The sequence below is a fragment of the Mirounga leonina genome, unplaced genomic scaffold, assembly GCF_011800145.1.
Source record: "Mirounga leonina isolate KUSES-001 unplaced genomic scaffold, KU_Mleo_1.0 Mir_153, whole genome shotgun sequence".
In the NCBI taxonomy this organism is placed as follows: domain Eukaryota; kingdom Metazoa; phylum Chordata; class Mammalia; order Carnivora; family Phocidae; genus Mirounga; species Mirounga leonina.
Window position 1 is genome coordinate 39,084,102 of NW_023270387.1, and position 14,750 is coordinate 39,098,851.

The 14,750-nt window shown below is 41.8% G+C and overlaps 1 protein-coding gene across 1 annotated transcript in view; it reads right to left on the reverse strand.

The window, feature by feature from the left end:
- FAT3 (FAT atypical cadherin 3) overlaps nt 1-10,514 on the reverse strand; it is a 524,400-nt gene extending 513,886 nt beyond the window's left edge. The window contains 1 exon segment of the mRNA XM_035009400.1: nt 7,223-10,514. Within this exon segment, the coding sequence (XP_034865291.1) occupies nt 7,223-10,514 (3,292 nt within the window).
- Between the last annotated feature and the right edge of the window lie 4,236 nt (nt 10,515-14,750).

The window sequence follows — 14,750 nt, forward strand, 5'->3', positions numbered from 1 at the left end:
GACTTCAGAGAAAAGAACCACACAAGTTTTCAGGTTGTTGGCTTGCCACACTATTTGTACTTCCTCTTCATGGTGGTCATTATTTTTATCATTTACTAGTTGCACAGGGATAATAGCAGCTCAAACTTGATACACAACGCAGACATAATTATAGATTTGGGCCAACAATCCTCTACTAAAACCTAAAGTGCCTTCAGCCAACAGTTAAGAAAAGGTCAAGAAGAAGGTACCTGCTGAAAAGAGTCATAAAAGCACGCTGTTCATTATTTTCCAGAAGCTTCTAATCGTCTCTCCCACCTGGCTTACATGATAACTACGAAGTTCATCCGAATGTTGTGCAGTGTTCAGGGCTCCTCTGGGAAACATTATTTTTCCCTTAAATAATTATGATCCAAAGTCTAGAGCTAAGGTTAAAAATCCAGAGCCAAGAAAAGTTTCTGCTGTCACTTGATCATAACTTCATTCTTCTGGTCCCAAGCGCAAATTTTAAGGGCAAGCGTGGGCCAAAATCCAATGAGTCTCTTTTGACTTAGATAGGGGGAGGTAAAACTATCGCCTTGAAAAAGAATGAGGATGGAGAACGCCTTTTAGCCTGGAATTGTCAGGAATTGCACCAAAGCCGCCAAAAACCATCTGTCTTACTCCTCAGCTTGTCAAAGAGGAGTTAAGAGGCAAGTTTGGGGAAAAGAAGCTGGAATGATTAACAGCCATCCATAAGATAAAGTAGGATTTCTGGCATCTCTGAATATAAGAAAAAGGAAGCTTGTATATTATTACATTATATAAGAGATGTGCTGCTATGGGAATCACCCACCCCTTTAAATACCTGGGTTAGCACTAACAGTTTCTGCAATGACAGAAAGCTCTTCATTTTCCTCACAACACAGATTTTCCTGTGCCTAGTTTTCATTCCCCCCTCTTGACCCTCCAACGATTAGAGACTACAAATAAAAGAGTACTGGACTCAGCACTACCACTAGTAAACAACTCTTCAGTTGAACTAACTAAATAAAAGCTAGTCAGTTGTAGGACTTCATTCTTTCCTTGGCCACCAGCTGAAATGTGTCCTTCTCCCTGTAGAAGATCAAGGTAGAGCATCACAACATCTGAGAGCTTGAAAGATCCTGGTACCACACCATCCAGCCAAATCCCTCTTCTTCCCATGTCTGGTGGGAGAGGGTCTTCAGCAAGGCAAAAATTGTCTTCTCATTGTAGACCATACATGGAAAGTATACACTAGATAGAGACACAAAGTCCCTTGGTTTCACTTTCTTTCCTTGAAAAATGAAAGCAATGGATAATTATGATCTCTTTACTCTTTCTCCCAGACTCTGGTGGAATGTGCCAACACATAGGACAGCACCACAGAAATGGAGTTAATAGGATTTGCTGGAAAACATCAGCCTTACAAATATTTTTAAACTTAAAATCTGTTTTAGAAATATTCCCATAAAAAATATTTTATCAGTCAGGGTCCTGACGGAGAAGAGACGGCACACTCCCAACTGGGTCATTGAGAAGCATGTAATAAACAGACTATTTACAAAGGTGTGGACAGGGTTTAGAGAAAACGATGCAGTACTCCAGAGTTGGTAACAGTGGAGAACTGTTTCTATCCCTAAGAGGATACAGCCAGACCACAGTAACCAGTATGGAAAGAATCAAAGGATAAATACCCTGACCTAATTCTCTTCGCTACATTCTCAGTGGCAGAACTGACAGATGTCAGGGAATAAAGGAGCCCACAGGCCAAGGAACTCAGGTGTCTGGACACAAAGCAGAAAGAAGGGTGGAAAATGGATCTGGAGAGGTAAATGGGAGAGAGCTAGCACAGATACTGAACACAATTATAAAGTTACATTCATTTATTGTTGGAACAGCATGTTCACTGAAAATAATAATTAGCTTTACAGTGTTTAGTAAGTGTGAGATGCCTCTTTTGGGTGTCTGTGTGAACCCAAATGTACTGTAGGTCTCCTAAGCCTTTGCCGGTCATACCAAAACATTTGGAATAAAGAGAGCATCCTCTGCTTACATGTGTTGGAGAAATGCCGCCTGCAGCTTCAATTTATAGAAAGGTAAATATAAATGCACATGTGTTGTGCATGTGAGCTCTCTCTCTTAAGACACCAGATGTGTGAAAAAAAAAGGACACAACTGTGCCCACCTCGCGCGACGCCAGAATCAGACATGGGTAGAAAACATTTCGCACAGAAATTGGCACACAGACAGCGCTCGGTGAATGGTAACCACGGTCACCATGGCCACCAGCTTCACCACCTGCAGCTGCCTCTGACCTCTCGGATGGCCCAGGAAACTTCCCACCGTGGAAGGCTAAGTCTTACACGTGTAGCTCTCTGATCACTAGTGCCCGGCCCTGGCCCTGCACACAGGGAGCGCACAATTAACCTTAGATGATGATACGGTGGTGAGAAACATTTGGAATAAAGAGAGCATTCTAGGCTCGCATATGCTGGAGAAATGCCTGCTGCAGCTTCAATTTAAAGAAAGGCAAATACGAATGTATGCTCTGCCAGGCTGTATTAGTATGCGGGAATTATTCACTCCTCGACATCCCTCCACAAGAGAAATATTCTCTGCCCCACCTCAATGTTGAGCTTGGCCCCATGGCCCGCTTCGGCTAACAGAACGTGGGCCAGGTCTGAGCAGGGGCTTTAAGAGGTACCACACGCTTCCATCAGCCCTCCGGAGCTTCTGACCTCTACAGTGAGAACAGTATCATGTCCCAGACAGTGGGTACTCCTTCAGCCTAGGTCCTGGAATGGCTAGGCCTGTGGGGCAGGCTATAATGCAAACCACAGTTGCATCTTCGACTGTTCCCCCCGACTTCAGAGCAAGGAGAAAAACTTTCCATAAACCACTGAGATTGTGTAGTTGTCTGTTATGCAGAAATACCACACACACTCAACAAAGTTACTAAGGCACATTAGGGTGGCAAAGGCGGGGAGCTCACGTGAGATTTGGAGTCTACTGCACTCAGTCCCAGTCCCAGCTCTGACAACTCCCAGATGTGTGACCCTGATTGAACAAGCCTCAGGAAACCCTACCTTGCTGGAATTCCTGTGACAATCAGAAACAGCACCCCCCAAGCACCTAGCACAGTGCCTGGCACAAGACAGATACTTGGTAAATGAAAGAAATAATATAATTAGCAGTAATGGATAGCCAAAATATCTTCCCAATTATCCACGATGCATTTGCTGAATGAGAAGCCATTTATCCCAATTAAAATATTTCTTTACCTTCAGGTAAATAAAACAATGAAATCACTGCTCAAGTTTGCAGCCTACAAAAGAATCTAACAGAAAATCACAGTTTAAAAAAATACAACCTGCTCTTTCTGAACCTTCTAAAACTTCTGAGTAGTCAAGAATATGAATTCCTGTTGTGTCAGAGAATAAGAATGCATTCTTTGTGAAGGAAAAATGATTAAATTGCATCTTCCAGACTAGTAATTTAAATTGTGATCAAATCCACTGTAGCTGGGGGCCTCCCAGTTAATCCATTTACTGTGAACATTATTAAACATTTATTAAATGCCTGTGCATGGTAAAAAAAATTTTCAAAGGTAAGGTTTTATTCGCTGAGCACCCTCCCCCGCAAAAAATCAAGAACATAAAAACTGCTAAATGGATTGACTACTCCCAGTATAAGCAGCTTCACAAAACAGGAGCACGGCAATTACTGAAGCACAGAAAGAGATTTTTGATCCATCGGGAAGGCATTCAGAAAACTATCACCACCAATGAATAATAGAAGATTTATTTGGATAGTAAAACCTGACTAGAAAAGAAATTTATAAAATACGAGTTCCATTTCCTGCCTTTCAAAAGAATAAGGAAAAGGACTTTACAGAAAAGATATAATCTGGTAGGCATTCTCTAAGGAGCCCAAGTAAGATTCAGACTGGTGTTTCCGAGCCCCATATAGAAGGAAAGCTTGGAGGGCTTAAATGAAGATCCCCCTGGGGCTCCTACCCCACACCTAGTGACTCAGAATCTTTGGGGAAAGGGCCCAGGAATCTGCATTTGTTAACAAACTCTCCAGCGATTCATGAGCTCTCCTAAGTTTGAGAACCACTAGACAATGCAAGCCATTAAATAATCTTTGGCAGCTGACTTAAAGGTTCTTGAAAGACAAAAAAAAAAAAAAAAACCAAACAAGTTGAGTCCATCCTATGCCAAAGGACCACATGAAGACAGCAGAGTCTGGACTTGAGACTCAGTAACGGCTGCAGGGCTAAAGAGCCATTCATTCTGCCAGCAGATCGAGCCATGATTTGCAGCACTTGGAGGCAAAGAGCTGATGGACACTGCCACAGTAATGCAAGCCCGACAGCACCATGGTGATGGCTTCTCCTGTTGGACATACATTTGCCAAAATTCTCCTCAACCCCAGCATCCGGCTGGCACAAATCCTGGCGATCATTCCTCACCAGTTTTCTGGGCTTGCAAATTAAAATATACAGAAGACAAGAGGGGAGGAAGTCAGATGGTTCAGGATATTATTATATGGAAATTCTGAACTTCATAAAAAATGTCAACCTCCAGTCCTACAATGTACCTAGAGAAAAACAGTTTTGCTTTCTTTTTTTTTTTTTTAAGATTTTATTTATTTATTTGACAGACAGAGACACAGTGAGAGAGGAAACACAAGCAGGGGGAGTGGGAGAGGGAGAAGCAGGCTTCCCGCGGAGCAGGGAGCCCGATGCGGGGCTCAATCCCAGGACCCTGGGATCATGACCTGAGCCGAAGGCAGACGCTTAACGGCTGAGCCACCCAGGCGCCCCCAGTTTTGCTTTCTAAGAGAAGGTAAAAATGATATGTAAAGAGGGTAAAAAAATTGCTACTACAGTTTTAAAAAGTAAAAATCCTCTGGGGAAGTAAATCAGAATGTGTAGTGAGTGCAAAGAAAGGGGCAACAGAGGAGACAGGTGGGTTCTAGATACATCTATGTCCTCCAGTGGGTATGTGACCTCACACAACTCACTTAGCTATGCTTTAACCTAAAAGAGTTAATGTTTATCAGAATGAGCATTTTAAGCCACAAAGCAATGTCAAAATGTAAGTGGCGTTATTATCATCCACGGCAAAATTTATTTTATACAGTCCAGAATCTAACAGAACAAAGTCAAAGCAGTGAGGTTTTTTTGTTGTTGTTGTTGTTGTTGTTTTTCAACAGAGGCAGAGGATATCAAACTCTTGGAGTCAAGAATTATAACAGAAGCTATATCATCAGATGAAACTATACACACATTTTCTGAAATCACACCCAAGATGAGAACAAAATACCATGGTACAAATAAGGAAAATCAGGCCACTCTCACTGGTTGTTCCTGCTCTTTCCTGCACCAAGCTACACCAACATGAAACTTCCAAATAAAACCAACTCAATGTGGCTGATGCAGTCCTCTACGTAGCAGTGGCTAATGAGTCCATCTGACACCTTCCTGTTTGGCCTACCTTACCCACATCCACCTGAGTCCCGAGGAGAAGCTTCTCTCACTGGAGAGCCATGAACAATGAGATGAGGAGGAAAAAGGAAGGGTGACTAATGGCCAGTGCCATCAGTCAATGGACTGACTGTAAGGGCTTTGAAAACTGTTTAACACTTATTGCCTAATAGATTTTAGATCAACACCAAATTCAAGTGTATCTGGAAACATGAGGAAGCCCATATGTGTCTTTAGGTGGGAGATAGCATGCTATACTGCAGTTACTTTGAGCTGAGCTTGAAACGAGGCTCCAAGTTATCTATCTTCTCTGCGTATCAGTTCACGACTTGATGATTATTAGTTCTACCTCCTGGGGCAGTTGGGATCATTAAACAAAACCCTACTATAAGTGTAGTGCCCACCTTAAGTATTGCATGAGGTCATTAGTGGTAGCAAAGTATTAGCACAGAGTAGACACTCAGTAAACATGCTCCCCTTCTCATTCTGTATTTCAAAGATGAAAATATACTCCAGTCGAATGAAAAACGATACATAATAAAATAGAGTGTGTGGCCAAATCAGATCCTTGACATTTATCTTTTCCTTCATTATGGCTATGGAGACCAATTTTACAATTTACACTGGCCATAATTAAGGCACGTGTATATAAAAACTACAGTGTAAATTTGTGATGGTACATACAGTTTTGTAACTTCCATCCAATAGTTAATACAATTTCTCAAGTCCTTTTTCCACCACTATAATAATACCCCCCCCCACTACCTGTTTTAATAATCATTATCATCACTGGGAACAAAGCACCCTGTGTTGCAGAAAATGAGTTAATACATATAAATGTACCTTGAAAACTGTGAACAGCTAATATTACTATCTACTTCAGAGTAAAGAAGACACAGCCTGTGTTGAGATGACTACAATCTATAGAAAATGCACAGTGTTAATCAAAGAACACAACACACACATAGGCACATGTCCGTTTAAAATAAATAACAAGAATAGAAAAATGTGTGTGTGCGTGTGTGTGTGTGTGTCTGTATCTATGATCAAAAGTAAATAAATAGGTGAGGGACAATGAAAATACTGGGGCAATTTTGCCCCACATTTTAAAATGTTTCTATAAAACAATCAGTTCTTATAAATAAAATCTTAAAATCTATTTTTTATGAGTACAATCCACAACATGCCCCCTCCAGCCTCTCATGACAACACTGCCATATATTAACTGAGTATCTCCAGTGCAAATCCCTGTCGTTCAAAGGCCAGATGTGCCTGTGAAACATGAAAGGCCAAGCAACTGCTGCAAAACCACTTCAGCAAAGCTTTACTGGAAAGGGAAAGATTGGTGTGTAAGACCCATTTGAAAATCCATTTCACACTTCTAATTTAAAGCCAATTCAAATGTAATTTACTTTATCAGGGCCCTTAACTTTGTGAAGGTCAGAAGTGTAATCAACAGAAGTGAAAATTACTTATGCTTATCAAAAGATAACCTGGTAATAGTGCTGAACAAGAAAAACAAAAACCAGGAAACAGGACTCCCGCTGAAAACCATGGTGAGAACCACGGTATAACACATCTTCTTACAAACCAATGCGTTCTGACATAATGCTTTCACTTGAGTCATCTCTGCACCAAATGCAAACTCATTTGTCATTCTATTTCAGTGGGAGAAGATTCCTTTTCTTCTCCAATGTTACAATTTGGGAGATGGGACACAACACTTCTGGCACAAACTAGTGAACTTACCGCTCTCGTCATCTATGTTGAATCTTCCGAGACCACTGCCGTCCCTGATGGAGTACTGGATCTCTCCATCCCTCCCAGAGTCGTCATCTTGGGCAGCCACTTGCAGTACACTTGTTCCAATGCGTGAGTTTTCTTTTACAGACCCAACAACAGCAAAGTCTGGGAAGTAGGGAGTATGGAGGTTTTCGTTGACATCCACCACCTCCACCTCAACAAAGGAAACAGATGACAGAGACACTGGTCGCCCTTTGTCTTTGGCCCGAACCGTGAGGTTATAGAACTGCTGCTTTTCATAGTCCAGTTCTTTGCTCAAGCGAATGGCACCACTTGCTTTATCTATTTCAAATCTCCCATTATAGTCATTGACCAAAGAATAGCGCACTTGACCCCCTAGCCCAAGATCCGGATCATGGGTCTCCAGCCAAGCAATGACAGTGCCAATGGGGAGATCTTCAAGAACCTTCACACTGTAGCTACTGGGAATGAAAGCCGGGGAACAGTCATTGACATCATCCAAGAAAACCTTAAGAGTGACAACCGAAAACAGCTGATAGCCATTCTCTGCCTTGTCTCTGGCTTCTATTTTTAAAGAGTAGTTCGCTTTAGATTCCCGGTCCAATTGGTCGGCTACATAGACGATTCCAGTTGAGCTGTTGATAGCAAACTGCTGCGTATCCGTCAACACTGAGTAAGTCACTTCACCATTAGAACCCAAGTCTTTGTCTCTGGCTTCCACTTGAATTATCTCAGTGCCAATACTTGAACTTTCGAGAATGTTAACTGAGTAACTGTCTTGGAGAAAAATTGGGCTGTTGTCATTAGCATCCTCCACATTGATGGTCAGCAACCTCCATGAAGATTTTTGTGGATTACCTAAGTCATAGATGGTGATATTAAGGAGATAGAGGTCCGTGTGCTCTCGGTCCATTGGCAGAAGGACTTTAAGTTGCCCTGTCTCCATATCGATATTAAAGCAACTGTCCGTATTCCCATCAGATATTGTAAACAGCACCTTTCCATTGAAGCCAGAGTCGGCATCATAGGCTTTAATCTTCAGGATGTTGGCCCCAACGGGCAGATTCTCCTTCACAGCCACATCAGAAGGAAATGACTTGTCAAAATGTGGTCCTTGCCTATTAACTGAATAAAAGTCAAGAAATCCATCTTCCAGGTTCAGTTTCCCATTTGCTTTTGCCTTAATGAGTAGTTTCTCTGCCAGCTTTTGAGCCACACGAGTTTCTCTGCAACTGAAGCTCTTTGAAGACACCTTCCCATGTAGGACTGAAATGTTAACAGACATGGGGTCCGCAAAATTCTCTCCATCGGTTGCTGTAATCCTGAGGGCAAAATTACCATTTTTGATGCCAGAATTCATCAATGACTTTTTAAGCTGTAAAATACCGGAGTCTGGGTTTAAATAAAAGAAACCGAGTTCATTTCCAGAGATGATTTTGTACTTTACAAGTTCAAGTTCATCAATATCAATTGCTGAGACAGCTGTGATGTGACCCCCAACTGGAAAGTCATAGGAAATAACTCCCTGGCAAGCCACTTTCTCAAAGAGAGGGCTGTTGTCATTGACATTTCCTATTCGAATAGTCACGTTTACTTCACTTTCATGGCGGTATGGCGAACCCCAGTCAGAGGCTCTTACGATGAACCTGTAAGTTTCTGGGGAGGATTCAAAATCCAATTCTTCAGTTGTGCTAATAACACCTGTAAACTGGTTAATGGCAAATGGTAGCAAATTCAGACTGGCAATACTATAGGTGATGTACCCATTTTCTCCTTTATCCTTATCAGAAGCCGAAACCATCAGAACACTTGTGCCCACTGGGACACTTTCATTCACAAAAGCATCATACACCGGCTGCTGAAATTCTGGGGTGTGGTCATTCGCATCTTCTATGCCAACGGTGACTTGTGCTTTCAAATCTCCTTCCTTGTTTGTCACTCCCAGCTTATAAACCTCCTTCTTAATAGTATTCAGTGGCTGTGCTGTGACAATCAGACCTGACCGAGGATTAATTTTGAAGTACTGTGCGTCCTCACCAGGAGATAATTTGTATTCCACATCAAGCGGTTCAGGACTTAATTTTACTATAGCAACCACGACACCAGGAGGGGAGAATTCACTAATGCTCACATCATACATTTCTTTTTCAAATCTAACTGGGACGGTGTCTTTTTGGGGGTTGGCAATGTGGACGATCTTTGCTGCTGAAAATTTCTGAGGTGACCCCTTGTCTTTTGCTTGAAGAGTGAGGTTGTAGCCATAAGGAAAGCTCCCCCAGTCGACCTTCTTTCTCTCCTTAATCTTGTACTCGTTCATCCACCTGCCTTCCTTAGCCAGGAAGAATTGATCTAGAGGATCCCCAGCCACAATGGAAACAGACTCAATCTCTCCATTGGCCCCCTCATCTAGGTCATCGACTGTCACCACAGCGTATGTCGGCTCTTTGTCCAGCGAGAAAGGAATGTGAGTGACCACATGGAGAGTTGGAGCGTGTTCATTTACACGTTCAATGTGAACATAAAGCTTCGCAGTACTGCTTACTCCATTGTTTCCGTAGAGTTTCATCCCCCGGTCCACAGCCAAAATCTCCAGATCGTATCTATTCTTTTCATCATAATTTAACCGCCCACTTAAAGAGATGACACCACTCGTGGGGTGAACTGAAAAGAGATCAACTTTGTTTTTAAAGTAGTAGTAGAATTCTCCATTGGAGCCGATATCTGCATCTGTGGCGGTCACCTGGGCAACACTAGTCCTTAAAGGTGTGCTTTCTGCTATTGTAACAGAGTACGTTGTGGGTGAAAACAAGGGTCGCAGATCATTCATATCTAAAACCTGTATGTTCACTTTGGTCCATGCTTCCAGATCCTCTCCTCTGACAGAACCTTTTACTACCAATAAATAATTGTCCTGAATCTCCCGATTCAATATGGCTGAATTGCCACCTTTAGTTCTTATTCTGAGGAAACAGAAGTCTGCAATGATGACTTCCTCTGCTTTGAAGAAGCCTTCCTCATCTCCAGATACAATTCTGTATTTGACATCCCAGGACAGATCTATTAAGGTGATGCCCATTCTACCCTGGCTGTGGACGTAGGTCCTTGCGGCTGAGTTCTCACACACGGTAGCATTGTACACAGGGTGCGTGAAGTGGAAGCCAAGGGGCCCGGTCCCCGGCAGCCCCTGGGACACCGTGGCCAGAAGCTTGAGAAGCAGGAGGATGAGGCAAGAAGGGGGAGGCCGTGTACCCACACAGTATCCCATAGTTATATCCATCGTATCATACCTCCATCCTGGAAGGGGCGGGGGGAGAAAGAGAGAGAAAAGATAAATTAACCTATGGGAAAGTGGGAGAAGGTGTAGGAACTCGCTGCGATGAAACAGTGCTTTTTAAAAACTTCATTATAAAACCTTCTTACCAAAACATCAATGCAAGAAAAAAAATTAGAGACCTCACCATACTAGATGGCAAGGAGTTCAAAATCACTAGGATTTAACTTTGCATTGTTTGATTTTTATAAATCACACTTTTACACTGCTGCTGGAATTGTTCACTGGTACAAGATTTCTTGCATTCTGAAGGTCAATTTAGAAATATGTACCAGAAGCCTTAAAAAAATGCATCTACCTTTCACTTAGAATTACCTTCTAGGCTATTACCCAGTGGAAGTAATTAGACAAGTGTACATTTAAGGTACAGTTTAAAAGACAAAAGAATTGAAAAGATACTAGCTGCCTATCAATAGAAAATCAAATAATTTCGTTGACTACTACATCAAAAACTAATAATGTACTATATGCTGGCTAACTGAACATAATAAAAAAAAGAGAAAAAAAGAAAATCAAATAATTTGCAGTGCATTCATAAAGTGAAATACTGTGCAGCCCTTAAAAATAATTATTTTTAGGGGCGCCTGGGTGGCTCAGTTGGTTAAGCGACTGCCTTCGGCTCAGGTCATGATCCTGGAGTCCCGGGATCGAGTCCCGCATCGGGCTCCCTGCTTGGCAGGGAGTCTGCTTCTCCCTCTGACCCTCCCCCTCTCATGCTCTCTCTCTCTCTCATTCTCGCTCTCAAATAAATAAATAAAATCTTTAAAAAATAATAATAATTATTTTTAAAATGTACATTTTCAAATGTGGTTAAGATGTAATGCTGAGTGGAAAAAAGATCATAAAACAGTATGGGCGGTTATGATTGTATTATTACTTAAACATCTCAATGCACAAGTGCAATCTTACATTTAAAAAGGATTAACTGTGTTGTGGGATCTGGGGGATTATTTGCATCTTCTAATATTTTTCCAAGTAACATTGTTCATCAATGGTTATATAGTTACCTTTATAACTTTTAAAGAAATGCTTATAAGGCATTATCAACTTTTGTTGTGCTAACTTTAAGACTGACCATGATTTATACAGAATCCAATATCATGAGGCTGAGAATTCAGGCCCCTAGAAGCACACATGACATAATTTAATTCTGTCGAACTAGTCACCATTTATCATTAATAAATGATAAATTTATGGTGTCTCTATGTGGTTATCTCCTTTCTGGTTTTAAATTAGTTCCAATTACTGGCTATCAGCTGAAAAATCTTAACATCTTAAAATATTATCAATTGTTTTTGTAGTTTATAAAACACTTTTATACCCAGGGTTGGCAAGGCACACGTTATTTTACCCTTTTAGTAGATGCAACTAGACAACTTCATTCTCCTAGTAGCAGAGTCGGGATTAGAACCCAAGCCCTCTGCACACCCCTCAAGGCTTTCTCATTTCTTTTTTCCAACTCTGCCTCTTACAGAAGACTCTAAAGCCGATTTCTGGGCACACATTTGCTGGGTTCCAACTGAGGATGAAATATGTCTTGCTGCCATCATCTGTTGAAGCAACTCAGGAAACGGGAGTAGCAAGTAGAAAGAGTACAGTTTAATATAGGGATTTCATAAGCAGAATAGACAGTACAAATGAAAAGTGGAAAGATAACTTTTTATAAAAGGAAAGGAGTTAATTTCACATGCAATTGCTTTGGCTGTCCGTCCTTAGGAAGCGGCTCACGTGCTAAGTGTGAGAAGCCGCAAGTCAGATGTAGTAGGCTCAAATAGCCTGCCCAGGCGAATGAAGAACTCCACGGGACCAGTGCATTTAGAGCTGCCTCTTCGAGGAGCACACCTGGCTGACACATGGGAGTGACAGATCCCTCTTTAGGGACCACAGATATAAACCAGCAGAACCTTTATTAAAACCGCATATAACTCAATAGACTCTTATTTCATCATCTGAGAACGCTCCAAAGTAGAGGAGGGATTTTTAGGTTCACTATGAACATAATGGAATGAGACAATGCTCTTCCAGGGAATGACCAGAGGCCATCGATAGCCTCTCAACGGAGAAAACTGGGGTTACTCCCAGCATCTCCAGGGAAACACAAATTCAGTCTCTGCCTCATTTCCCACTGGCCCTTCTATGCCAAGGGCACAGCCTACAAGCATGGTTTTGCTGATACTTTGTCAAATGAACTTTTCTTAGTCCATCTCGCATCCCCATTTTCAACCCTGACTGAAGAGAGGAGCTGCATCTGTGCATCAATCTATTACCAGCACGCAGCACCACACATCCCACACAGGAGACACACAGGACATCAAGGTACTGATGTAACCAGGGGCCCAGAAGCCTTTAACATTCTCAGTTTCCAAATCCCAGAAAATACACACATCTCACTTCCAGAAACAGACTTAAGAAATTATATGAACTCAAAGAAGCCTTAAAGATCAAACCATCTGGTTTGATCTCCTGACTTTATGCATGAGGACACTGAGACCCATAAAGATAAAGAGACTCACTAATACCAGGTCTCAAGACTCCCAGGCTCAGAGCTGATACCACATGGAAACGTGTCAACTGAATTAGTTTTTCTTTGAGTTATGTAACAATTTTAGGGTTGTGGTTTATCATCACTTTGCAGGGATCTTTGTCTTCTGACACTTTGTTAATCTCCCCAGTGCTACTCCCTCCTCTAAGCAGTTAACTGTAAGTAAACATTTAAGTGCCCCGGGGGGCAGTTACTTCTATAAGACCTTCCGGTGAATCCTTCACAGCACAGAATGCTGTCATAACATGAAAAAACATCATTCGATTTAACTCTTCGAAAGTTGGAATGTTTGCATGCTGAGTTTTTTATTCAGCAAGATACACTGCTGCAATTTTTTTTCTTGTAACACAGAGTCAGGAGTCTTACATGCAATAGAAAACACTACAAACCACACTGAAATGGAACAGCATTGCTGTGTACAGAAATTTGGATTTAACTCCAAAAACCTGAGCAGGACTCAGCTTGTCAGCTTCGGTTGAGACCAAAATATGTCATCAAGTTTCAGCATCTTTATTTTGGAAAAAAAAAAAAAAGTCCTATTTGGCACCAACTATTTTAAAAACCTGCAGTTTTCTCCATTGACTCAGAAAATAAATCAGTGCTAAAAGTAAGGAATTCTGTAAAATTCTGAAAGTAAACACTAGAATAAGATTTTGGCTCCTTCTTTTTTTTAGCATGCTAAGACAACTGTTAAGTTGTTTTTAAAAAAAAAAATAGTATGCTTTTCCACACTGAAGCCAAGCTATCTGTGAAGCCAATATGATAGTTACGGTGTTTTAGATGCTCTGCGCATTGATTTATTCTACTGCTTCTGGATTATTTTAAACAAAGCACTTAGTTCCCAACCTCAGAGCCTATTTTCTCTGACTTAGTAACATAATCAATATTTTTTGATATAATCTCCAAAGAAATCATCAAGCCATCAATCTTGGAGACATTATTTTTCAGAGCAGTTGGCTGTGCCTCCCCCATCCTGCCCTGTGAGCTCGGAGAGGGAGAGGATCTTAGCCTGAGACTCAGAAGGGCATGGGGAGTTTTCTTTCCATAAATGAATAAATACGGGTGACCTTGGGGGCAGCTCACAGCTCTTACAAAGGCCATCTCTCTGAGCGAGGCTGGACTCTGCAGGGTACCTCGACTTGCTTGGGTAACCTGGGGAAGCTCTTTTCTGACATCATTAAATGGGCCTCCTTAAATCGCTGGGATTTCTGAACGCTAGAAAAGGCATCTTGCAAGAACATTCTATTTTCATTCCATCTCTTACCTTGTATATTTTGAAAGGGTTTTACTGGCAGACGGGGTGCTTGGGAAATGTGCTATGATAGGCTGTAAAACAAAGGTCTCTGAAGGGCCTCCCCTTCCCTGGCATCCTTGATGAAGACGACTTGTGTTAGAAGCTGCACGCGTGTGCGGTCACTGAGTCAGAGGCTCACACATGGGCTGTATGCACAGTGAGTCCCGGACACATGCTCTGGAGCCTGACTGCCTGGGTTTGAATCCCTGCTCTGCCATTTCCTAGCTGTGTTACATCGGGCAGGTTATTTAACCTCTCTGTGCCTCAGTGTCTTCTGCTCGCAAATGGGAACGATAATGCTGACCAAATAAGATCTGAGTTAATAAATATAAGTATTTAAAACAGT